Here is a 25271-nt window from a genome sequence, read left to right as displayed (position 1 = left end):
CAAATTTTATGTCTCAGCCTGGATTGCGATATTTTTCAGATTAATCTGAAAATCTGGAACATCCCTAATAGTAATACATATACATCATAATTCTAACAGCATGCATTTAATGTCTCAATGTACACGTTTACTGTATAAGATTGTGAATGTACCTGTTACATGGGTGTCCACCAATCACTGAAGAAAATGGATTACAGTAGACTGCAGTCCTAGCTATGTTTATGAAATCACATAACCCATACACACTTGGTAATGTGAAGATTTCATCATCTGTGTCTCATGCCCTCCTCTCGACCGCCACATGTCGACCATCGCGTTGACACGCATCATATCGAGATTTAAAAGTCCCAGGTGTTTGCCAACATCACGTGCTTTTCTCGTGTGCTGCTATCGGCGACCACTCTAGAAAGATGGATGACCAACGGATGCAGTTATTTAGGAATTGGTGATTTTGCACAATGACCAAGGCGGAGACATTTTTGTGCACTCGGCACGCGCCTCTGTGCGTGCTGCCGACACGGATTCGCTCGAGGTTTTCGCAATCGTTAAATGCAAGCACGGTAAGGATTATTTTTGCTGCCAATATTTCAGCCAGGGGGACACGTTAAAGATCCCTTGGCGTAGTTCGCAAGAGTGGGACCACTGTGCGCTGGCGTCAGGGTCCACGTTTGGCGAAAATTACACCGCAAATTATCTCGATTGGATACATGGTGTTCATCACTCTCCCTACTGCCCATCCGAATGGCCCAGGTCAGTCTTCACATGAGACCATCCTGGTCTCTTGGGTTCTCATCTGCATGAACATAGCAAACTTGAAACTTGAACCGCACAGTTCAATTAGATGTATAATTACGATTATTTAATTATGGGTACATTCAAGGACAACACACCCTGTACAGGACAATGTGCTATACATACGAATATAATTATATGGGCCTAAGTAAGCAATGTCATATACCCATGCATGTGTTGCGTACACATACATGGGTATATGTTTGTACGTGTATTTACAGATGTATATATCTGCAAACATGTTCCTACGTTTATTATTAGTGGACTTACATATATATCTGTACATATGAATGCATGTGTCTATGTATGAATGTACACATGCATACATGCATGTATACATACATGCATGCATACACACATGACCTATGGGAAAAAAATGTATGTGTATGGAAATACGTATACGTGTCAATGTGCGCGCCATACAGACATATACCCATGCATGTGATGCGTACACATACATGGGTATATGTTTGTAAATGTATTTACAAATGTATAGATATGCTAACATGTTCCTATGTAAATTATTAGTGGACTTATATATTTATATCTGCACATATGAATGCATGTGTGTAGGTATGAATGTACACATGCATGTATACATCCATGCATACACACGTAACCTATGGAAAGCAAATGTACATGTGTATGGAAATATGTATAAATCCGCGTATGTACATATGCAACAAGGCAGTGGGTGACCAGTGCCTCCAGGTTGAGGAAACAACAGCTTCCACTTCAGGTTTGTTCAACCTCCGGTGACGTGAGATTGAGAGGCACGCGTACAGGCCTCGTGTCAATCCACTGCTGTATGAGGACGACCCCCACCCCACGTCGTGCTGCTCCGTTGGGGTCACGTGACCACAATTCACCGTGCCGGTCAGTGCGGGTTAAAGGCGGCCAAGAATGGACACGGGAGCATAGAAGCACAATACGACAATGGATTTTGTCTGTGACGGCCCTGTGCTTTCCCCGCCCGTCACTTGGCGCGTACAGGTGGATTCATTGAGAACTGGAACGTGAAAAAAAAGTCTGATGATGATGATGAAGCTCCTTTGCTAGGGACCAATTATACGGAGCAGTTTATCCCGGGAAGATATGTGCCCCTGTCCGGTTGGAGAAAGCGCCGATGTAACTGCTGCTCCGAATCTTATTCGTGCCTTCATCATGCTCGTTGATTAATCATGGAGGGACCCCTCTCTGTGGACTCCACAAATCTCCCACCTTCCTAAGTGCAAGTGATCGTCCAACCTTCAAACTTGCACCCATCAATGAGAACGCATCAACCCGGTACTCGGATCCCTCCACTGTGCTCTCAACCTAATTCCGACTCAACCGCAAGATGGAGGATCTTGAAGACGCCTTCAATGTCTTCAAGATCTTCCATGGGCTCTCAACGCTCCAACCTCTCCCCCCCCCCTCTAATCGCCTATAATATTATCTGCACACCAGCAACTAAGATCTCCCATCTTACTGCCCCCTGTTCAAGTCCAGACCAAAATCTTTCCTCGTCCTTCTTGTCTACGATCGTCGCAAGTCTCCGAAATGTTTCAAAGAAGAAAATGAATACTTTCCTGTTTTTGGGCGATTCCCAGCGATGCGGATTTAGACGGTCTCTCAATGCGCTTGGATCGTATTGCTGATGAAGCCAATGCCGTCGCATTCCAGTTACTCAACGAATCCACCGGACGCGCGCGCCATCGCCCGAGACTGGAAAACCCGAGGTGGCACTTGTGGCCTCCTCAACCTGAAGCCACGAAAAACCTCCCCTATGCATTAAGTGCCTGGCATGAGCAATTCACATTTTTCAGATTCCGTATTCAAAGATCGCACGTGTCCAAAACCAACGGCGCCACGATCAAGTTGAAACCGGTTCCTTGCGAAGCCTCGGGAGGTACCGGTGGGGCGAGTGGGAGGACGTGTCTCACGGTGGGCCCCCCCCCACCCCAAACTCCCCCTTCTCTCTCCTCGCCGTTCGCTCGATCTCCACCGCGGTTCTAGTTTCTGTACCGTGCCGCAACATCGGACCACAGCCTCTGCATGTCCTCCAGGCCCCTGGTCCAGAGCTCGTGTAGCTTCACCCAGCCGGTGCGCGCCGTTATCAGCAGGTAGTCGGCGTTCTGCGGGTATCGCAGGATCGTGTAGCGGGCCATGACCAGCGACTGGCAGAACCTGCGGGGAAAAGTAGACCATATTGTTGTTGTCGCCGTTGCTGTCGTGACGGTTAATATCGTTTGTTATTCAAGAGGGTTTTTGCTGCCGACTTGTTGATCGACTGGGATTTTAGTGTCCCCACCTCTGCTCTCACCTGCACGCCACCAGGAAGTAAACGGCCCTCCTCTCGTCCTCGGTGAGGGCCTGCACGCTCTCGTAGCCGGCTAGGACGTGACCCCCGGCCTCCATCGCCTCTCCGCTCTCCACCATCATGTACATGATGGCCATGGCCAGGTCGTACACGTGGTAGCCGAACATCATCGAGTTGAGGTCCACAATGCCGGAGACGCGGTGCCGCGGCACTCCCTCCGCCGACTTGGGCCCCTGCTGCTGCTGCTGCTCGCTTCCCACGGCCACCTCCTGCACCAGGATGTTGTCGTCATTGAAGTCACCGTGGATTATGCCTGCGGCGAGGGGGAACGTCGAATTTGATTTCGTCCGTTGTCTTTTATTGTTGACCGTCCTCCCCTCGTCGCCGTCGTCATCGTTCGTGCCCGTGCCGTTTTTATTCCGGCCGCACGATTGGTGTTGCGCAAGCCGCGTGTGCGAGTCTAAGAACGGCCCCCGCAGAGTCTCAGTGAATCACCGACTTCTCCTGCCTTCAAAGGCACAGAATTACAATAACCCACCAGCGTCGTACAACCCTGCACGGGGGCGAGATATGGAGCGGTGTGTAGTGGTATGCACACCGCATCACGAGCCCTTGATTCCCGGCCATGGAGAACATCACTGATATCTGAACCAGTCCTGGGATCCTACCTACCTCCTCACCGACCAGCATGGTGAAGGTGGCAAAACAACCCCCATGACCCTACACAGCCTGGGAATGCCTTCGTCCAGATAGTGCATTTACAAAGGGCTGTACATTATTATTATGAGTATATGTGTAACAAAAACTGTTGAACACAATTTAGCATCCATTGAAAAATGATTTGGTAGAAATTACAATTATGATTTATATACAGTAGCGTCTGAATGTCATATCCCTGTCATTTGATTTCACCTGTGATCAGTGTCTGTGCGAGTGTCCCCCATTACATGCATGCCCTGTAATGCATCTGTGTATGCTGGGTAAAAGTAATCACGTAAAGCACATTGCAAAGAAAATGCTTGCCACAAATGAATCACAATACCTTGCTGATCTCGTCAAGCAGCATAAACCATCACGCGAATTCGGGTGATCCTCGCAGCGGCTTGTGGCTAACCATCGAACAAACAAAGACAGTCACCGCATCGCGCGCTTTCAGATGCACTTCTGCGGCCGTCTGAAAAGCTCTTCTTTCCGATATTAGGAAGGCACTGGAGCTATGCACTTTTAAACCTAGATTGAACACTAATTTATTTTTGAACTGATTTTTTGTGTTTAGTTTGTTGTCCTTCCCCCGCACCTCCGATTAGCACGGTTGGCTACGTACGGTGCGAAAGAAGTTCAACGTATACACGTACGCGGCACCCGTCGTGGCTTCAAGGCCTCGTCGGTGGCCTGAAGCGCCCCTCGCCCCCTGAGGCATGGAGCTACGTCCCGGGTGAAGCTGCGAGGCGAGCGTACATCTGGTAAACTTGTGCAGGTTGGGTTGGATCTCCTCGCGGAACTTGGCGATGACCTCCCTGACCAAACCCTGGTTGGGGTCGCCGTCCAGAGTGAAGAGGTAGGACTCGAGCAGGTGGGTGTTTGACAGGTTCCAGATGAAATCGTCTCGTTGCAGGGAGTGCAGGAACGGGTGCTCAAACTATGCAGATGTTTAAAAATGAAGGCGGTAAGATGACAAAAAATGCAATACGAGATTAACATCGCATTGGCCAGTTGAGTACATATGTAAGTTAAAGGCAGCAAAACGTCAAGCTAGCAAAGGATAGTCTTCGTTTCAAAAAAGATGTTCTCCTTGACTTATTATTTTCTCTTTGTTTTTTTTCGGTAAAGTCACGTAGGTAAAACTATAAAATAAAAGAATGAATGAAAAAACAAGTACATTTTTTTCATCATCAGGTGTGAAAACCACAACAAGAATTTTTTTTTTTCAAATTTCCTTGTTGTGGTTTTCACACCTCATGACGATTGCTTGTGTTGCAGTCGAAACGTCGTGAGAATTTCATTGTTTTATATTTTTTATTATTTTATTGTTTCCCTTCTACGTGGTGGTGACTTTACCGAAAGCAACAAGAATATGAATCCCTGCAGTCTCACGTCACCTGTCAAGAGGCGCTCGTGCGCTCGTACCTGCTGCAGGGCTTGGTGGATGCTCGCTGCCAGCTTGCCCACCTGGTAGTACAGGCTGCCATCCGCCAGCACCCTGGACAGCGGCACGCCGGGCAGGTACGTGAGCAGCCGCACGTTGAACTCCTTCTCTCCTTCGCCGCAGTCTGAGAATTCACAGCAGGAGTCGCCACCGAGGTCAAGAGGTCACCATGGTTAGTGAAATCTCACCGTCGCTTCCTTTTGCTGGAACATAAAAAGCTGTTCGGAAGCTGATATCGGAACCTCCAAGGTCTGGCCAAAGTGTCAACTCACCACTTTGCGCCCTGTGTCCATTACCCACGTGCTATACTACACAGGGTCTCTTATGAATTGCTCAACTGATAGCCAAGGCTACTATTCTTTTTTTAGGAAATTAAGCGACAATTTGCTGCTCAGTATTAAATGGTTAATAACAATAATGAACGTGCTAAGTCCGATATATAACGCACATAAAATTCGTGTAGTCTTTAAAACGCCAATCTCTCAAGCAACTTGAATCGAGTATTTCTGTTCCCCCCCCCAAAAAATAGTAAATTGGAGTGATTTTTTCCTCATGACTTTCTTTCACGGTACTATTAACGCAGAAATTAATAACACGAACGCATTCCGAAATTCGCATTCCTATATAGCCTTGTTGTCTAAACCGCTGTAGCTAAATAAAGCATTTGAGAGGAATAATACCTCGCCACACCCATGCGTAAGGCATCCGCCAAAGTTGCAACGTGGCACGCAACCCTCACGCCTTAGCGCACGCTGGCCGGAACCGGGGGCAATTCGCCCAGGTTCGGGCCAGAATGGATACGTCAGCACCACGAGTCTAGCTGAATTCCCTGGGTTCAGCTTGAGCAAATTACTTAGGAGCAGGGTGAATGGGGGCCCCATCTGCATCAGGAGGCGACTTTTATCGCTCGTTCCATCACGTAAATATAAGGGTCAGCGGCATTCCGTGATCTTCGCATTCCAAACACGGCGTTGGGTGGCGATGTCAGCTCACGCGATGAACCCCAAGCCTGGGTTTAAAGGAGCGCTGCTAGCCCAGGCATTATAATCAGAATATGTACTTTTACTGGAGGAATCCGATGAGCTATGAAGCACTTTGCTTTACAAATGTTTAGCAGCCCAGTGTTGTCCCAACTACAGCCCGTGGGCCAAGCCCGAACCACCAAAATTAATTCATTCTGGTCTACAGGACAACTATCCCGCCACGCCTTACAAGAACTAATTAAGTACATGTCTCAGTCAGCAATACTCACTTGAAATTACACACGACAACCGTCGCCCCCGCGCCCTACCCCCAACTGAAAAGTTTGACAAGACCCTCCCGATACTCAGTGAGGCTCTGCTGTGAAAACAAGTGTAACGATGATGATTACAATAATAATATTAATAGAAGTGATGCGATGCAGGAGGTCGGAGTGGGTGTGGGGGAGAGATAAGCTCTGTATCGACATGTTTGCATTTCTCTAAATCTCTCCTCTTGCGGATAGATCTTTCTCCTATCTCTTCCATATAAATATATTTCTGATTAAATCTCTCTATGAATGAGTTAAATGATGACATCACCCTGCTGCTCTATTTAAGACCGGGAGCAAGTGAGGGCTTCACCATTCTGGCGAATTGCCCGATGATGCTGGATGTAATTACCAGCGAAACGTCGTACTCAAATATTGTAAATGTTGTGTATTCACTCATCACACCGGTGGGCTAAAGTAGTGAACTATTTTGTCTGTTGTCAACGTGACACATTTTTTACTGTTTGGCTGTGTCGGGTGGTGGAGGGTTACGACAAATTTATTAATAACGCGATCTCACCCAAAAACCTTTATCATGAATAAATCTCTCTCATATCTCTACATTATATTGCTTGTGACATCTCTCTCCCGTCTATGCTTGTTCATGTAATACATGGTTTTGGTTTGACGTGTTCCCCTTGTCAGCCAATCCGGAACTCGATGCAAAGAGTTTGACGTTTGCTTCTCTGTGCCATTAAAACGTCTCAGGGTCTCGTGGGAAGATAAGCAGAAACAAAAATTACGATTTAGGTTTCGTAAGTATGTTGAAATTCTTTCGCACCATACGTACGTAGCCAACCGTGCTCATCGGAGGTGTGGGGAGGTGGAACACACTGTGCAGTTGGCGAATAGCGGCGTCGGTGAACTGTACAAACATTATATCTACCAACCTGCAGGTCAGTAGATGAGAAAACAGCAAGTGTGCTTCTGATCTCTCACCACAGATGTTATCGTCTCGTCCGTGTGGCTTTGCTGTGAGCAGTCATTCCAGTTTCATCCCACACACCAAACATTGTTTTTTTTTATATACATGAAGAATTTACAAAATATCACAATGTGGACCTTGGGCCAGTACCAACAAGCAGTGCGTTACATCCACCAACCTCACAAAAACTAAAAAGTATGATCCTTTTACATCACTTATCGTCAGTGGAGTGCGACCCAGTATTATACCACCGCCTCATGCTCGGATATTGATCGTTGTCTTTGCAAGTATAAACCAATGCTGTGTTCGTATGATTACTATCAGCCTATTACTAAATCACCTGGAATGTGCCCTATCATAAGATCTGAAAGCTAAGCAGGTTGAGCCTGGATTAGGGCTTCTACGGGTGACAATCGTGCATTAAACAGGCATCACAGGCTGCTGCGTGGTGCTACGTTGTGGGGGCCAGAGTTCAGTTGCAGCAAAATCAATTGTACTGCACTGTACATCTATTAAACTTGATTTGTCGCTTTCGTGACTGCAGGAATTACTCTTTGGTTTTTTCGGTAAAGTCACGTAGAAATAAGAAATAATAATAAAATTACATAATAGCATACGACGTTTCGATTGCAACGCAAGCAATCATCATCAGGCATAGAAGAGCTAAATTTAAGAGAGAGGAAACACAGAACCGCAGATATATATACAGACACCTAAGTAGAAGGGAGTTCACACAGAGACACAAAGAGAGACACAACGTACGGAGCACAGAGAGATAGGGTCTCTGTGCCGAGGCCTTAGCATGTAGGGGGAGACAAAGAGAGATGGAGACGCACATCAAGTAGAACAAGATTTAGTATTATGTACATCTCTTCTCCAATGTCTCTGCTCCCGGGACCCACGCAGGCGCAGCTCACCGATGCTCTCGAGCGACATGATCTTCCCGCTGACGTTGTCCACCACCTCCTGCATGGGGAAGCCCCTCTCCCGCAGGAACCCCATCATGGCCATCTGCACCTCGAGCAGCTGCGGCCGCTGGCTGTCCCGCGTGTTGGTGACCTTGAGCACGAACTGGCGACCGTCGCGCGCCAGCACGTGGTAGTTCTGGTCGACGTAGCTCGCCAGCGGGCTCACCCCCGCCACGCTCACCCCGTAGAGGCGCTCCACCAGCTTCGCCGCGTGGGACTCGCTGATGCACGGCTTCTCGTGCTCGTGGCCATCGTCCTGCGGCGCGGCTTGCATCGTCTTCAACGGACAAAACGAGGGCAATCGAAAAGCTTTTGGGTTTTGCAAGTGCACGTTGGCGTTCGCTCCATTCGTGCAGCGCGAGGCGCCTCCGATGAGCACGGTTGGCTACGTACGGTGCGAAACAAGCTCAGCGTACACACGAGGCTACACCCTGGAGGCGCTACGCTTCGCGGACAGTCCACAGTAGTTTTCACATTTACAGAGTTGTGCCGACACACGTGGCATACTACTTATTTAAATTACATCTCCGAGATCTTTAGCATCCGACTGTGAAGCAGACAGTGCGCAATATTTACAGTTCATACACCCACAGTATTAACCGGGGTGGTCGTGGGGCTCATACCACAAACATCTGCAACGCGCTACCGCTCGGCCATGAAGTCAATCGATCGATCAGCGATCAATAAACACGTCTCTTTGCTCGCATCACATTTAATAGCGACACATTTCACCAAACAGAAAAGCACCACTTAAACATGTCAGATATAAGATTCGTAATAACAGAGAATTCTCCTTGTGTATTTCAGTGGAAATACAGCCAGTGCCTGATAAAGTAGCATTACTGTAACTGGAATTTTAACAAGAACCGTGGGTTTATGCAGCATTGGGGAGCTGCAGCTATGGCCCACCGAGTAAACACCTTGTCCCGTAAGCACGAAATCACGTGTTCAAATTCCACTGGATGTGTAATTGTGTGAATAATAATCAGGGCTTAATCTGTCACTGAATATTTTCCGGGTCGCTGGTGCGGAGTGGAGTGGGCAGCACAGCCCCGGTAGCCACGGCGATAGTGAAAGGTACACACTGGACGTGGTGTGCCGGGTGTCAGCAGATTTTTCAGAGTCGCTGACACAGGGCAGCCCTGGCCGAAATTATCTCCATACAAATGTAAAAGGCAAAGTTGTGATTATGTGTGTCTGTTCAAAATGTTTAGCGTACTTCCCGACATGCAACAAACTTGAAATTTGCCATGTGGGTACTTTCCAGACTGTACACCACGCAAAAATTATTAAAATACACTTTTGTGTTTTATTCTGGGAGGAGGAGGGGGGGAGCTCAATAATGCACTTTTTTTGCACGGCAAGTGAGCTGTGACGTCAAATCTGTCACGTGACCCACGCATGTGGAAGCTTAACGCATTGTAGTGTAGTGGTTAGCGCACTGCGCTACGAACCCGGCAACCCGAGTTCAATTCTCGCTCACGGCCACCATCGGTGACGATTATTTCAACCGCTCCTGGGCCTCCCCTAGATCGACTCAGCCTCAAACGAGTAATTGCTGTGGTGTGTGAACATCGCCACTGGGGACACAAAGGCGGCCGGGCGTGGTGCTGTCACCCACCCCTTCGTCTGTATATATAAAAGCGAAATTTGTGAATATGTGTGTCTGTTCGAAATGTTTAGCATACTTCCTGACATGCAACAAACTTGAAATTTGCCATGTGGGTAGCTTCCAGACTGTAAACAATGCAAAAAGTATAAAATATACTCTTTGGTTCTATTGGGTAAAGTCACGTAGGTGAAAATAAAATAACAAAAAATCACGACGTTTCGGCCACAACACAAGCGGCCTTCATCAGGTGAAGGGACGAGACTGTCTGGAGGACAGCGCTGGAGTGAGAGAAGCCACGCTTAGATCACGACCTTTAAGCTGTATGAGAAGAAAAGACCAAGTGTCTTGACAAAGGAATTAGCATATAATTTAGCATTGAAATGGCTCATTGAAATAGCTAAGTTAAAGTATACACATCCGCAGAGGTACCCCTTGACAAAGGAATTAGCATAGAATTTAGCATTGAAATAGCTGAGTGATTAGCTTGTAACTGGTCACAGAAATAGCTATGTTAAAGTCAGAGCATATTTCACGTAAACAAAACGTGCCAATTAGTTACTTCTTCAGCACACTGGTGTATTGGATAGTAAACCCAGAACATTTACCATTAGAGTATGACGTTTCTCTGATTATTACAACCAGCTTCATCAGGCGATTTGCCATAATTGTGAAGAAGTATTTCTGTTTCCGTCTTTGAAGTCAACTCAGCCTTAAATGAGTACTTGGTGCAGGCTGTGAACATCGCCACTTGGGAGACAAATGCGGCCGGGCGTGGTGTTTGGCCACCCACCCCATCGTGTGCTGGGCCGGCCTTCATAGGTGTTGGCTCCCAGCCATTGCCCCGAGTCTGTTAAGGCTATACGGGGGTCTTTGTCTTTGTGTGTGTGTATGAGATGCGTGTGTGTGTATGAGATGTGTGTGTGTATGAGATGTGTGTGTGTGTATGAGATGTGTGTGTGTTTGAGATGTGTGTGTGTATGAGATGTGTGTGTATCAGATACATGTGTGTATGAGGTGTGTGTGTATGAGATGCGTGGGTGTGTATGAGATGTGTGTGTGTGTATGAGATGTGTGTGTGTATGAGATGCGTGTGTGTGTGTATGAGATGTGTGTGTGTGTATGAGATGTGTGTGCGCGCGCGTGTGTGTGTATGAGATGTGTGTGTGTATGAGATGCACTGCTTTATAATAATGAACTACTCACTACTGAGTACACAGACAGTCCCCACTGTGTTCACAGCTACCACCCCAACGCACGCATAAACTCAACTCAGTCATTAAAAATGTTAAGTTATGTTTAGCAAACAATAGTCATTGCAACGTTATACTTGAATCTAATAACAAGTTTAAGGCACTGCTGTATAATAATGTACTTGTCACTACTAACCACACAGTACCCACTGTGTTCACAGCTACCACCCCAACGCACACAAACTCAACACACACAGTGTGCTAACCACTGCACCACCGCTCCCCACACACGCAGTGCGCTAACCACTGCACCACCGCTCCCCACTACACACACAGTGCGCTAACCACTGCACCACCGCTCCCCACTACACACACAGTGCGCTAACCACTGCACCACCGCTCCCCACACACACACAGTGCGCTAACCACTGCACCACCGCTCCCCACACACACACAGTGCGCTAACCACTGCACCACCGCTCCCCCACACACACACAGTGCGCTAACCACTGCACCACCGCTCCCCACACACACACAGTGCGCTAACCACTGCACCACCGCTCCCCACGTCCACCACAACCTGGCACCCGATGATGTATCGATCGGCTCGGCTCACCGTGGTTGCTGCGCCAAGTCACCTGCAGAAAAAATCGATTTAAATTTCGATTAACTATACTCGCGCCGATTCCTAATGGGATAACATTAGGAATCGATTATAGTAGAGTTACGAATGTATGAGTCGATTTCCATTGGGATAACATGAGAATCGATTTATTTGTGGCTTAGGCTAATAAAATCGATTTGCATTGGGATAACATGGGAATCAACAGTGGTCTAAAATGAACCTTCATTAATCGATTCCGACTGTGTAGACGTGGGAATCGACCACGTTAGACGATCACGTGTGTGGGCGTGGTCTCTCAACGTCAATCAACCAGGTAGGGCGTTGACTGGTGGAGAGTTTGGGATCTGATTGATTGCTTCTGTGGACAGGTGACTTTTATACAGGTAACAAGCTGAGATTAGGAGCACTCCCTTTAAGAGTGTGCTCCTAATCTCAGCTCGTTACCTGTATAAAAGACACCTGGGAGCCAGAAATCTTTCTGATTGAGAGGGGGTCAAATACTTATTTCCCTCATTAAAATGCAAATCAATTTATAGCATTTTTGACATGCATTTTTCTGGATTTTGTTGTTGTTATTCTATCTCTCACTGTTCAAATAAACCTACCATTAAAATTATATTTCTTAAAATTATATTTCTTTGTCAGTGGGCAAACGTACAAAATCAGCAGGGGATCAAATACTTTTTTTCCCTCACTGTAAACCCCAATGATCCGATCGAAATGAGGGATTTTGATCGGATCATTGGGGGGCCACGTGTCACCACCACCCCCCCCCCAAACAGTCATGAGCAGCACCTCCCCACACGCCCTGCCACGGAGAAAAATGTTTCACGTACGAGAGTGAAACTGATATTTTCATTCTCAGCTGGAATTTAGCCAAATGCAATACGCTTGAGAAACCTGGTTTAAAATCACAAGCAAGTTGCCTGAATTTCAAACTCATGGTCTCAGCGGTACAGCTCGGTGCTCTTGGCAGGCTGAGCCAACCGGTCACTTCATCGCAAGCAACCGGAAGCATCAAGGTTGTCAATGCCGTGTGCGCCGTCCTAATGGGGAGCGGCAGTGTGGTGGCTTGCAACGCTGTGTTGCGAACCCAGTGAACAGAGTTCAATTCCTCCCCACTCACGACCAATAATGGTGCCGAATATTTAAACCGCTTTCCATGGGTCGGCATGGCTTTAAATGAGTACCTGGTGCAGTGTGATCGTGGTGGTGGTTGTGATGGTGGTGATGATCATGGTTGTGATGGTGGTGGTGATGGTGTCTCTATGGGTCTCTGTGAGTCCCTGAGCCTCTATGGGTGTCTACGAGTCTCAGTCACTCTGGGTCTATATGGGTCTCTATGAGTCTCTACGGGTCTCTACGGGTCTCTGTGTGTCCCTGTGGGTCTCTGTGAGTCTCTGTGTGTCTGTTGGTCTCTGTGTGTCTCTGTGGGTGTCTCTGGGTCTCTGTGTGTCTCTGTCGGTCTCTCTGAGTCTCTGTGGGTCTCTGTGTGTCTCTGTCAGTCTCTATGTGTCCCTGTGGGTCTCTGTGGGTCTCTGGTGGCCGGGCCTGCTCTTGGCCACCCACTGCTCGTGTGCTGTGCCAGCCTTCATAGACGCTGTTACTCGCCAACAGCAATTGCCTCAACAGTCTGTTATTTCAAGTTTCATTTCAAGTTTTCATGTATTAGGTATAGCCCTGTGACATGGGAATCAATAGTGGTCACCCACCTAAGTTCATTATAAATGTGGGAGCATTATACGCATTAGTTCGCTATCACGACATACAGTACCCTGGTGTCTACAAACTAAGTTGCCTCTGTGGTAGTAGTTACATTGTAGTTACATTGGTGAAACCAAACGCCATGTCTCGGACCGCATTCGTGAACACAAAGCACACCTTAAACACGGTAGGACCAACACCTCGGCCATGGCAGATCACTGTTATAATTCAGTAGGCTCACATGACATTGACTTCTCCAAGACAGAGGTTCTTTGCAATCCATCTGGCTACCATGAGAGATTTGTTCATGAGGCTATCCACATATACAAACACAGAGACAATTTCAACCGAGAAGATGGACTCTGGCTTAGCAATCATTGGAAGGATTTGATAAACCATTTCAGGTCTTAATTGATTGTTCACGCTTACGGTGGCTTTCAGACAGCATAAATTAATTTTTCGTCTCCCCCCTCCTCTTTTCAGAACATAGATGGACTCTTGATTTAAAGCTTTCGTGACTGCAGTAATTCATATTCTTAGCTCTTTCGGTAAAGTCACGTTGAAGGGAAACAATAAAACAATAAAATATATATAAAACACAATATATATTTTATTATTTTATTGTTTCCCTTCAACGTGACTTTACCGAAAGAGCTAAGAATATGAATTACTGCAGTGACGAAAGCTTTAAATCAAAACATTAACAGGCTGATGTGCCACATCTCCTCCTTCAAGAAGTCTCACAGCCCTGCGATGTTGTGTCCACACAACCCAAACTACGGAGTGCCTGGTGGTAAACCGCTGTGCTGTAGCCTGCGCCCCTCCAGTGGAGGAGGAACAGTAAAACCTCGCTGATGCTCTCCTGAAGCACTCCTGTGCGCAACAATCATTGAGACTAGTTGCACGTGCATCGATTGTAAAACCCCGTTCCGTTTCAGGAAGTGGGGACAGTTGGTGCCGTGTGCTCGTTTCACGTCGGGGTGCCACTAAAGGCGCAGGTCCCACTCCTGAGTGATCGGTTACGCGACGCTCTTTTGCACGAATAATCAATCTCTTGCAATTTTATTTAATTATTTAAATCTTCCGTGACTGCAGCGATTCATATTCTTTGTTCTTTCGGTAAAGTCACCACGTAGAAGGGAAACAATAAAATAATAAAAAATATAAAGCAATAAAATTCTTACGACGTTTCGACCGCAACACAAGCAATCATCGTCAGGTGTGAAAACCACAGCAAGAACATTTAACTCGTAATCTCGTAGTCACTTACATGTTAATATCGCCTGACGATGTCACTTCCCTCTTAATGTCGCCTGATGATGTCACTTCCTGCTTAATGTCACCTCATGATGTCACTTCCCTCTTAATGTCACCTGATGATGTCACTTCCCTCGCATGCAATGCAAACATGTCCAGGGCCCCGAGCCCCCCACCTCCGTCTGAAATGTCCAATGCGCCCATCGCAGAAAGCTGGTGCTACACACAGGTACTTGTTCCCCTGTGGCCAATCACATTCAACGGGTCTCCATCTTGTGCCGGTCAAAGTATGCGCATGGCTAATGCATTTAACTTTTACACGGTTTTTGTTCATCGCAAAGCCATCCAAAATGGTTTCATAATTATGTGTAAGTGCAATTATGGATTATCATTGTACAGGCTATTTTTGTACATCAGATTGCAAAGTTCATAGAATTGCACTAACAACATTATACTAGATAATTGTCTCTGATTTTGACTGGTAGTGTATTTATACAAAAGGGGCAGCAGTTTTTATCAAATAAAAAAAATAAAAAGGCCTTTTATTGCACACTCTAATCTATGACATGTTGAGACTTGTTGTGTTAACGCTGTGCAGTAATGCACATGCAAGGTAATCGCAGAACACTAATAAGACCCTTTCATTTACAGTAATGTTTCTTTCCTTATAGACAGTTTATGTTTTTTGAGCACAATATTCAGATGTGTGGGTGAAATACTTGAGGGTTTGTCAATGGTCATGTATTTATGGTAATGAATGAGCTTTATAGCTGTTATGTGCTCGTGTATTTCAGGTTAAGGTGGTAAAGTTCTCTTATATGTGGACCATCAACAATTTCAGCTTCTGTCGTAAAGAAATGGGCGAAGTTCTCAAGAGTTCTACATTTTCAGCAGGCACCAATGATACATTGAAATGGTACAGTAAATTCTGGCTATTTTATGACATTAAAAAATCACAATGCTCACGGAGGTGCTTTACTAGAACAATTTTGCATAGTGCATGTTTTAGTTCATACTATATTGTTTTAGTAATGTAGTCTGCGCGTACATACACACCTAATATGTCTTGTTTATATGTTCAATCAGGTGCCTACGCATACACCCCAAGGGTCTTGATGAAGAGAGTAAAGATTACCTATCGTTGTACTTGTTATTGGTCAGCTGTCCCAAGAATGAAGTCTACGCCAAGTTCAAGGTTTCTATTCTTAATGCCAAGGGAGAGGAAACCAAGGCTATGGGTGAAACTACTTGTATTTAAGTATCAATTCACGTCATATGTGTATTTGGTAACAGGATTATATCATAATCAGCCATTATTTATCGACTGCTTGAAACATTGTATAAACCTTCCGAACACCATCCCTCATCCTTCACATGAGCTGATCTAATATCTCCTTGTCTACGTTTGACATCGTCTTGGGCATGTACTCTACTTTTCTTCCTATTCGACCACTAGTCTCATCCATCAACCATCCCATTTAGCGATGTGTCCTGTCCAAGCCCAATCTATATTTACAACAGTGAATATGATGTCTCTAATTTGCCGTTTTGATTTGACCAACGTGTTCCTCTTTCAGTTTCTCACTGTAATTCTCAACATACTTCTCTCCACGCTTTGTGTACTTTTTAGTTTTGTTCCATTTGTCAGTGTTTCTATTTGTAATCAGTGTTTCATAGTAGGTAATATGCACTAGATTGGAATCTTTCATCCTGTAGCACATTGCAACTTTTCATTATCAAATTCATATTCCAAAAGTGCTCTTGATCCTGTTCCACCTTCAGAAGTTGCCATTATGCATATTTTTAGTGTTTTCCATGATATTGACCCTCCAATAATTATTTTATTTTGCTTAGTGTACCTGGACATTGTCATTCACGGACATTTCTTTTCCTAGTTTTACAATCTTCACCATGTGTTATTCCATTGTAATTTATCAAGTGACGGCTTTATTTTTTCTGCTTGCACTCACTGTTTATTACAACTTCATTATTTTTGTTTGTATTCTCATCCATTTTTGTATTCATTTCTGGTGGTTTTACAAAGGTTGGCATTTTCATCCCATTTCACACTTCTCTTTTACCTTGCTTTAGTGGTTCATATTGTTTGTTTTATAATTGCCTTATTACTTTCAGGATACTCTTTCAATGCGCGATAACTATTTTAAGTGATGACATACATACATTTACTGTGCTTTGCTAAGGCTATTAACATGTTTCTGAGAGTCTAAATCTATCTTTTTGTTTTAAACTTTCATGTTTTTTTCTTATTATTTGCTTTGGTGTTGTCTTTGGTAATGTTAACATGTAACTCACGTCACACAACCATGTTTACAAAGACAAGCATTATTAATACACAAACACATTCAACTAATCCATATGAACTATATCTTCATACACTTAAATCCAGGTCTGATTTTCATCTACCTTGAAGTTAAAAGCTAAACTGAACTATTTTTATTTTACCAGGCAAGGCCCACTGAGCTACAGTGTGGGAAAAAAGTATTTGATGCTCTGCTGATTTTGTACGTTTGCCCACTAACAAAGAAATGATCAGTCTATAATTTTAATGGTAGGTTTATTTCAACAGTGAGAGACAGAATAACAACAACAAAATCCAGAAAAACGCATGTCAAAAATTGTATAAATTGATTGGCATTTTAATGAGGGAAATAAGTATTTGACTCCCTCTCAATCAGAAAGATTTCTGGCTCCCAGGTATCGTTTATACAGGTAACGAGCTGAGATTAGGAGCACACTCTTAAAGGGAGTGCTCCTAATCTCAGCTTACCTGTATAACAGACACCTTTACACAGAAGCAATCAATCAGATTCCAAACTCTCCACCATGGCCAAGACCAAAGAGCTCTCCAAGGATGTCAGGGACAAGATTGTAGACCTACACAAGGCTGGAATGGGCTACAAGACCATTGCCAAGCAGCTTGGTGAGAAGGTGACAACAGTTGGTGCGATTATTCGCAAATGGAAGAAACACAAAAGAACTGTCAATCTCCCTCGGTCTGGGGCCCCATGCAAGATCTCACCTCGTGGGGTTGCAATGATCATGAGAACGGTGAGGAATCAGCACAGAACTACACGGGAGGATCTTGTCAATGATCTCAAGGCAGCTGGGACCATAGTCACCAAGAAAACAATTGGTAACACACTACGCCGTGAAGGACTGAAATCCTGCAGCGCCCGCAAGGTCCCCCTGCAAAACAAAGTACATATACATGCCTGTCTGAAGCTTGCCAATGAACATCTGAGTGATTCAGAGGACAACTGGGTGAAAGTGTTGTGGTCAGATGAGACCAAAATGGACCTCTTTGGCATCAACTCAACTCGTCGTGTTTGGAGGAGGAGGAGGAATGCTGCCTATGACCCCAAGAACACCATCCCCACTGTCAAACATGGAGGTGTAAACATTATGCTTTGGGGGTGTTTTTCTGCTAAGGGGACGGGACAACTTCACCGCATCAAAGGGAAAATGGACGGGGCCATGTACCGTCAAATCTTGGGTGAGAACCTCCTTCCCTCAGCCAGGGCATTGAAAATGGGTCCTGTATGGGTATTCCAGCATGACAATAACCCAAAACACATGGCCAAGGCAACAAAGGAGTGGCTCAAGAAGAAGCACATTAAGGTCCTGGGGTGGCCTAGCCAGTCTCCAGACCTTAATCCCATAGGAAATCTGGAGGGAGCTGAAAGTTCGAGTTGCCAAACGTCAGCCTCGAAATCTTAATGACTTGGAGAAGATCTGCAAAGAGGAGTGGGACAAAATCCCTCCTGAGATGTGTGCAAACCAGGTGGCCAACTACAAGAAACGTCTGACCTCTGTGATTGCCAACAAGGGTTTTGCCACCAAGTACTAGGTCATGTTTTGCAGAGGGGTCAAATACTTATTTCCCTCATTAAAATGCAAATCAATTTATAACATTTTTGACATGCGTTTTTCTGAATTTTGTTGTTTTTCTGTCTCTCACTGTTCAAATAAACCTACCATTAAAATGATAGACTGATCATTTCTTTGTCAGTGGGCAAACGTACAAAATCAGCAGGGAATCAAATACTTTTTTCCCTCACTGTACATAGCTCTTTTTCAGAAGTGCCCCGGCCACAAACGATAGCTTAACGAGATGGCTTATTGTGTGGAAATGTATAGCAGCCAAATACTCTGGATTTTTATAAATATGGAGGGAAAAACCGGAAGACCTGGATAAAAATACATGCAACCACAAGGAGAACATGCTGATTCCAAATATACAGGCATCAGGGTTGAGATCGAACCCATGACCTATATTCCAGGCGAGGTAGTTGACTGCCACCGTGGCGCAGGGCTTTAGAATACATTGCTGTCTTTACACTTTGAAAATAGAATTAAGTTTTTTTTTCCCATTACATGAAATTACCACAGTTTATTGTAAGAACTGGTGAGTATTGTTTGAAATCTTTTTTTACAGAGAGCCCGCGAGCATACCGCTTTTTCCAAGGAAAAGACTGGGGATTTAAAAAATTCATTCGAAGAAATTTTTTGCTTGATGAATCTAATAGCTTGCTTCCAGATAACAAACTGACACTCTTTGGTGAAGTAAGTATGACATGCTGCAGCTAATGTGTAATTTTCTATTTTAGTCATTACAATTGCACAGTTGGAGTCAATATTCTACTTAATTGAAGATTGTAATAATTACTTTCCCTGTTCCATACAAGGAAATTGTTAACATGAGTTTTACAAGCACGTTTTTCCTCCACTGGTGCTAGAGTTAACATAGCACAACAATTAAATAATCAAGCGTATTTTTTTAGATTTTCTCCCTCTGGATAGTGTTTATATTTAAACCTTGACATTTTTATAAACTAGAATGTCAGGTATTACATAAAGTGTTTTGTTTAAATGTCGCCACATGAATTCCTTTTCCTATTCTCGGACATCAGCCAGTTTGATGTAAATGTTTCTTGTCCTTAGGGGGGTCCTTTTAATCAGCCAGATTTATATTTTTTATCTTTAAAATACTTTACAAAATACAAGCATTTTTGATAATGAAAGGAAGCACATCAAGAAGGGCTGTTCACTTCCTCTGTTGTTGTGCAGAACCCATAATTAGGGGCCTCACTACCTGTTTAAACTGTTTATACAGTGTAAAATAACTTGACAAAAATATAGAATGAAAATTGATTAATATGAAAAACATTTCACGGACCTCTATTTTGGCATTATTCACAACACTTGTTCTGATATAGGATGTCTGTGCAGATTTGCTTGCTTGATTGAACCAAAGCCTACATCTTCATGCAAAATGTGTAGTTAAGTGAGGATTTGTAAAAAAAAATCATCAAATGCCTTCTCAAAGCTGGTTGATGTCTATGCAGGTTAGTGTGGTGCAGGATTCCGTGAACTTTTCTGGTCAATCCAGCATGAGTACATTGAAAGTGCCAGATTGCCGGCTGGCAGTTGACTTCGGGGAGATCTGGGACAATTCCCGCTTCACTGACTGCCTGCTTCGTGTTGGTGGCCAGGAGTTTAAAGCACACAAGGCCGTATTGGCAGGTCTGTGCCACAACAAGCAACACATGTGTCGTTTAGTGTACAATAGAACCATATAATTAATGATACTGTAATTAGTTTGGGGTAATCAACTACAGCCATTTCCTGTTTTACACTGAATTTTATTAACTAACACTGGCAAATGATTACGTCAATTTGTAATGCTTTTTGTTATAGGATACATCAGTAAATATGTGTAATGAATTCAACTGAGTCACAGACGCACTTCTTCAACCGACACACGGGGTACTACCCCTTAACACATGAACAACCTATGGTGGTGGACCACCAGGCTATCTACACTAATTACACGGGAATTAGCTACGACGGACCGGACCCTGGCCGGGGTCCGGGTCCACGTGTTGGTGACTCTTGTAGGACGTAGATTCTTCAGGATGAACAACAGCAGCCGGTCCCTCTCAGGGACCCGGCTTTTATCCTCTGTGGCGGGGGTGGCTCCGCCCTTGGCCACGACCACCTTCTGGAATCCTCTAGCGGGTTCCGGGCCCTGACACGTGACCACCCCTAGCCCCCACCTGGGGGCCCTGTGTACACTTTACCGATCACGTGTCCTTCGTGGTCAAGTGCCATGGCCCTTGGTAACCCCATTCCCATGGCCAGCACTCTCACACCCTATCCTGTAGGGGTCGGCACCCCACGCAGAGCGTGGTGCCACTCAGCACTGTCAGACAGCGCTCACCATGCCCCTCTCGGGCCGGTACTGCACCCACATCCACGTGGTGCCCGCGATGTTAATACATCGCATGCTGTGCCTCTCTATAGCCGGCATTACACAGTGACATTCGCGATGTCACTACATATATAAATGTAATATTGTATTGTGTGAGAGATACACATATTTAATTAGCCTGTTGCTAAAGTTTGTATTCCGTTTTTATTTACTTCACTATATCGTTGTTGTGCAGGAATTCATTTTTCACAATGCAGTTATGGTGTAGGTTTTGAGCCTCTAATTTGGACATTTATTTGCGTCCATGTTTGACAAATCTGTAATGGATATGCCATATGAAATAAAATATGGATCTGGATTTTACCTCATTTGATCTCTAGATATAACATCTAAATGTGTCTGTACCACATTCCGGTGTTTTTCCAATTCACTGTACAGTAAAACCTTGAATTGCGAGTAACTTGGTCTGCAAGTGTTTTGCAAGACGAGCAAAATTTTTTAATAAATATTAATTTGATAAACGAGTGAGGTTTTGCAATACGAGTAGTACGTATACGCTTTGTCTGCCGAGCGTCACGTGATCACAACTGATATACGAGTGCTTTGATATACGAGTGCTTTGGATTACAAACACGTTTCCGGAACAAATTATTCTCGCAATCCAAGGTTTTACTGTATTTGTTAACAGTTGCTTTACCTTTTTCAGGTCGGTCACTTGTTTTTAATGCTATGTTTGAACATGAAATGGAAGAGAGGAAAAAGGTATCTTTAAATGCAATCTTAATACAGCACATTAATACTGTGATCATACATTTCCAAGGTGCATTTATCACAATGGATCGGTTGATAAGTATCTCTTGAGAGTGCTGTCAAATGTTGAACTATTACCCTAGTAACTCTTTTGGCGCATTGCACATTTATTATCAAAAAGTATTCATTCCGAGGGAATGTTAGATTGTATTTTATAGCTATTTTTTATTCAACATTTCACAGAAGGCCATTGCATGTGTGTCAAGAATGGATTTATTACGTGCAATAAATAGTCATCGGCAAGTTGAATACAACTTGAATGGAGCCACTTTACATGTGTTGTGTAGATATAAAGGATTTTTATTTAATTTAATGCTATATTTTCGTCTCCCAATATATGCCGAAGTTAATTTGAATATATTGTCTTGCTACCTTGCAGAATCGAGTGGAGATTAATGATGTGGACCCTGACGTGTTCAAGGAAATGATGAGTTTTGTCTATACGGGAAGGGCTCCAAACCTGGAGAAGATGGCTGATGAGCTGCTGGCTGCTGCTGACAAGGTTACACGCTTAAAATATTAACATGAGATCGCACCACCTTGTGATGTATCGGTATGCAGTTGCAGGTCGCAAGTGAAATTAAAACAGCATTTAGGTCTTTTCTAAAGCCCGTGTCACAAATAATATGAATAGCAAATGTATATGATGTAGACGTTCACATTAGTGCTTTCAGGTTTTGGAATTGATGTCCTGGGAGATGATTGAATTTTCAACAAAAAATATAAATTGTCATGCAATTTCACAATTGAATTGAATGTCAAACTGGTATTAGTCCATGCTAGAGGCTAGTACGTGTGCATTGAAGTGCATTCACATGCAGCATTTTTATCCTAAGTGCAACCATTTGGCTGTGTGTTCTTGTATTGAGGGTTTTTTGTTAATCACATTAACAATTGATATAATTAGTAATAAAATAAAGGGAAGTGTTTTAAAAGATTGTTTGATGTGGCATGGCTGTATAGAAATAAATTGGAACAAATATACTTTTATTAAGGAAACGGATATCCTGCTGTTCCTGAAGAACTGCCAGATAATCAGTTAAGAGTCATTACTCTCCCTTCTGGAACATCATATTCAATAGTTCCTAAAGCGATTGTAATGAAATAAGAATACAAATCGTATAAAGTCGCATGTTCAAGCTTTGTTCATTAAAGTTTAATATTCTGCTAGAGTTGAAATACGGTGGCTTGCAGTTGCATTGTTTATCAGCTTAACAACCAAACTCTTGAAGCTCTTGGAAAACAACATCTCACCTCCTTTGTAATTTGCATGACTTTGTAACCAATATAATAAAGTTTAGGACAAGGACCCCTAATTATAGTAGAGATCAATAAATACATGACTTAAAACATAAATATGCTGAAAGGTTGATGCCATGTTTTAAGAAAATTCTCAAACATTTGACTGCTGTATACTGCGTTTATAAAGTAGTTCATGGGGTGAGGGAATGTTATACAAGCGAAATAGGTAGAGAAAATAGTGTTCTTAATACTGAAATTGCACTTTGTTTTTACTTTTCTCAAGTATGCATTAGAGAGGTTGAAGGTGATGTGCGAGGAGGCACTATGCACAAACTTGTCGGTGGAAAATGTTGCAGAGACTTTGATCTTGGCCGATTTGCACAGTGCAGAGCAGTTGAAGGCCCGGGCCATTGACTTCATAATAAACAGGCAAGTCTAGTGAGAGTGTGACTGTCACTGAGCTGCGTAAGATTGATGATGCTTACATGGCAATTTGCATTACAGTCCCTTTTAATGGAGACTAACCGTTTGCCCCAATCCTTATAGACACTGCTTATTAGGAGCTCGCTTAACCCTGACTTGTACTTGCAGTCATGCGATGGACGTAATGGAGACGGCGGGCTGGAAGTCCATGGTTCTGTCTCGCCCTCACCTGGTTGCGGATGCTTTCCGTGCCTTGGCCACGGCCCAGTCTCCACAGCTGGGACCTCCATGCAAGCGTCTCAAACAGACTTAACGGTGGCAGGCAAAGAACATCTATGGCCAAGAAAACTTGGGCTGCACGGTGCGGTTATTTACCTGTGGCCTCCATGCAAACAACCGTGAAGACTTTGCATCAGACTACCAACTTTCCTCTGCTTTGAAAATAATGTTAATTTAAGCAAATATGTTTACTTTCACAAAAAGGTGGCCAAATTAACTTTACCATGTAATATAGTGCTACATCTATACATCTACAACTCTATAAACAAGTACATATGTAGAAAAAATGGAAAACTACAACCTAATAAACACCACGACATATCCCAATTGAGAGAGTGTAAAATAAAATGTTCGATGTGATTGTCCCTATTTGGCAGGACAATTTGGTTCAACTGTTTAGTTAAGTAAAAACAGAATGGTCTAAAACCCTGCAATGTCTACCTTAACGTGAAGGATGAGTATTCGTCCAGTGTCTGTGTACTCAAGGTTACAGATAGTGGTATAGGGAACCAGTTGTGAAAGATAAGAATGTGCCAAGCCATATAAGGCCTTAATTCAAGAGGTAAACTTTTCAGATTGATTTTTCATTGCACAGACAGCTTATGCATTGACTAGAACAGTACTATGATTGCCGAGTTTGAAGACTGACAAAGATAATATTGCAGTCGTGTATCCTGCGTATAACGAAGCATGGATGGAGTGCTCGGTGTAAGAAAAGGCAAGGCACAGCATCAATTTGGCTATGTTAAGCAGTTGATAACATTTCACTTTTTTGCTTGTATGGGCTTTCATGTATGACCCAAAGATTTTTGACTTACAACAAAAGTAAATCTTATTTCCATCAATTTAGTAGTTTGTATTCACGGAAACAAGATGTGCTGTTTTCTAAATTTTGTTTCGTATTATATTGTAATGATTTGTTTTTATTATGAATTTCATCTATTACCAACTCGTAGCATCATGTCAACCCAGAGTTTTACGTGATTGGAAGGACCGTAATTTTTGCATCAGCGCTGTTTTACGTAACCTCCCATTTAAAATTAAATTGTACATAAAATTGCATAAGCTTTGAAGGATTACACACATAGATTTGGAAGCACCATTTAAATAATATTCAAAGCTGCAGGATATAATATGAAAGTACAACAAATGAGCAGTGTCATGGATTTGAGTCGATTTTAAGAATATTACAATCTAATGCAATGTGTTGGGATATGAACAAATGCAAACGACGAGAATGTTGGAGGTGCGGTGGACTAATTGAACCCTGAAATGTATCAGGCAGTTACCGATAATGTACTCTTCAAATTGTTGCCTTGTATGACTTCCGAAATTAAAAATACTTTGCGCCAAATGTAAATGTTTATTGGAAATGGACATACTGTAACTGCCAAAAATATATATAATTGCAGAAATAATAATATGGTCTTTGTAAAAAGTGTGTTTTGAAAAAGTGTGATTGCATGCAAGACA

At 43.7% G+C, this 25271-nt stretch overlaps 2 protein-coding genes across 3 annotated transcripts; one reads left to right on the top strand and one right to left on the bottom strand.

Moving 5' to 3' along the window:
- Positions 1 to 202: 202 nt before the first annotated feature.
- LOC142917286 (hydroxylysine kinase-like) lies at positions 203 to 8698 on the bottom strand. The gene is made up of 5 exons (XM_076061918.1): positions 8374 to 8698; positions 5222 to 5364; positions 4553 to 4733; positions 3098 to 3407; positions 203 to 2961 (listed from the first exon to the last, which is right to left on the bottom strand). The coding sequence occupies exons 1-5, from the start codon at positions 8696 to 8698 to the stop codon at positions 2787 to 2789; spliced, it is 1134 nt and encodes a 377-aa protein (XP_075918033.1). The 3' UTR covers positions 203 to 2786.
- A 6252-nt stretch (positions 8699 to 14950) lies between these two features.
- On the top strand, positions 14951 to 23550 carry LOC142917285 (speckle-type POZ protein-like). Of its 2 annotated transcripts, none has more exons than XM_076061916.1 (8): positions 14951 to 15041; positions 15607 to 15728; positions 15899 to 16050; positions 19269 to 19396; positions 20179 to 20356; positions 21751 to 21806; positions 22234 to 22356; positions 23380 to 23550. In XM_076061916.1, exons 1-8 carry the CDS (start codon positions 14964 to 14966, stop codon positions 23533 to 23535), a joined length of 993 nt encoding a protein of 330 aa, XP_075918031.1. In that variant the 5' UTR covers positions 14951 to 14963; the 3' UTR covers positions 23536 to 23550. The 2 variants fall into 2 exon arrangements, with proteins under 2 accessions (XP_075918031.1, XP_075918032.1); XM_076061917.1 differs by lacking the exon at positions 14951 to 15041 and adding an exon at positions 15092 to 15180.
- The last annotated feature ends 1721 nt before the right edge of the window (positions 23551 to 25271 follow it).

The sequence above is a fragment of the Petromyzon marinus genome, unplaced genomic scaffold (genome assembly GCF_048934315.1).
Source record: "Petromyzon marinus isolate PM22_M1 ecotype Great Lakes invasive population unplaced genomic scaffold, UKy_Petmar_22M1.pri1.0 PM_G_Scaffold_44, whole genome shotgun sequence".
Taxonomy (NCBI): Eukaryota; Metazoa; Chordata; class Hyperoartia; order Petromyzontiformes; family Petromyzontidae; genus Petromyzon; species Petromyzon marinus.
The sequence above is the reverse complement of the archived record's forward strand: the minus strand, read 5'-3'. Positions and strand labels throughout refer to the sequence as shown.

Excerpts from the sequence above, each read along its gene's own strand:
- LOC142917286 (XM_076061918.1), bottom strand. The coding sequence starts at position 8,698 with ATGCAAGCCGCGCCGCAGGACGATGGCCACGAGCACGAGAAGCCGTGC. Across the intron at positions 5,365-8,373 it reads CATGTCGCTCGAGAGCATCG|ACTGCGGCGAAGGAGAGAAG; the intron begins GTGAGCTGCGCC and ends GTGAATTCTCAG. Across the intron at positions 2,962-3,097 it reads TACTTCCTGGTGGCGTGCAG|GTTCTGCCAGTCGCTGGTCA; the intron begins GTGAGAGCAGAG and ends TTTTCCCCGCAG.
- LOC142917285 (XM_076061916.1), top strand. The coding sequence starts at position 14,964 with ATGTCCAGGGCCCCGAGCCCCCCACCTCCGTCTGAAATGTCCAATGCG. Across the intron at positions 15,729-15,898 it reads ACCAATGATACATTGAAATG|GTGCCTACGCATACACCCCA; the intron begins GTACAGTAAATT and ends ATGTTCAATCAG. Across the intron at positions 20,357-21,750 it reads ACACAAGGCCGTATTGGCAG|GTCGGTCACTTGTTTTTAAT; the intron begins GTCTGTGCCACA and ends TACCTTTTTCAG.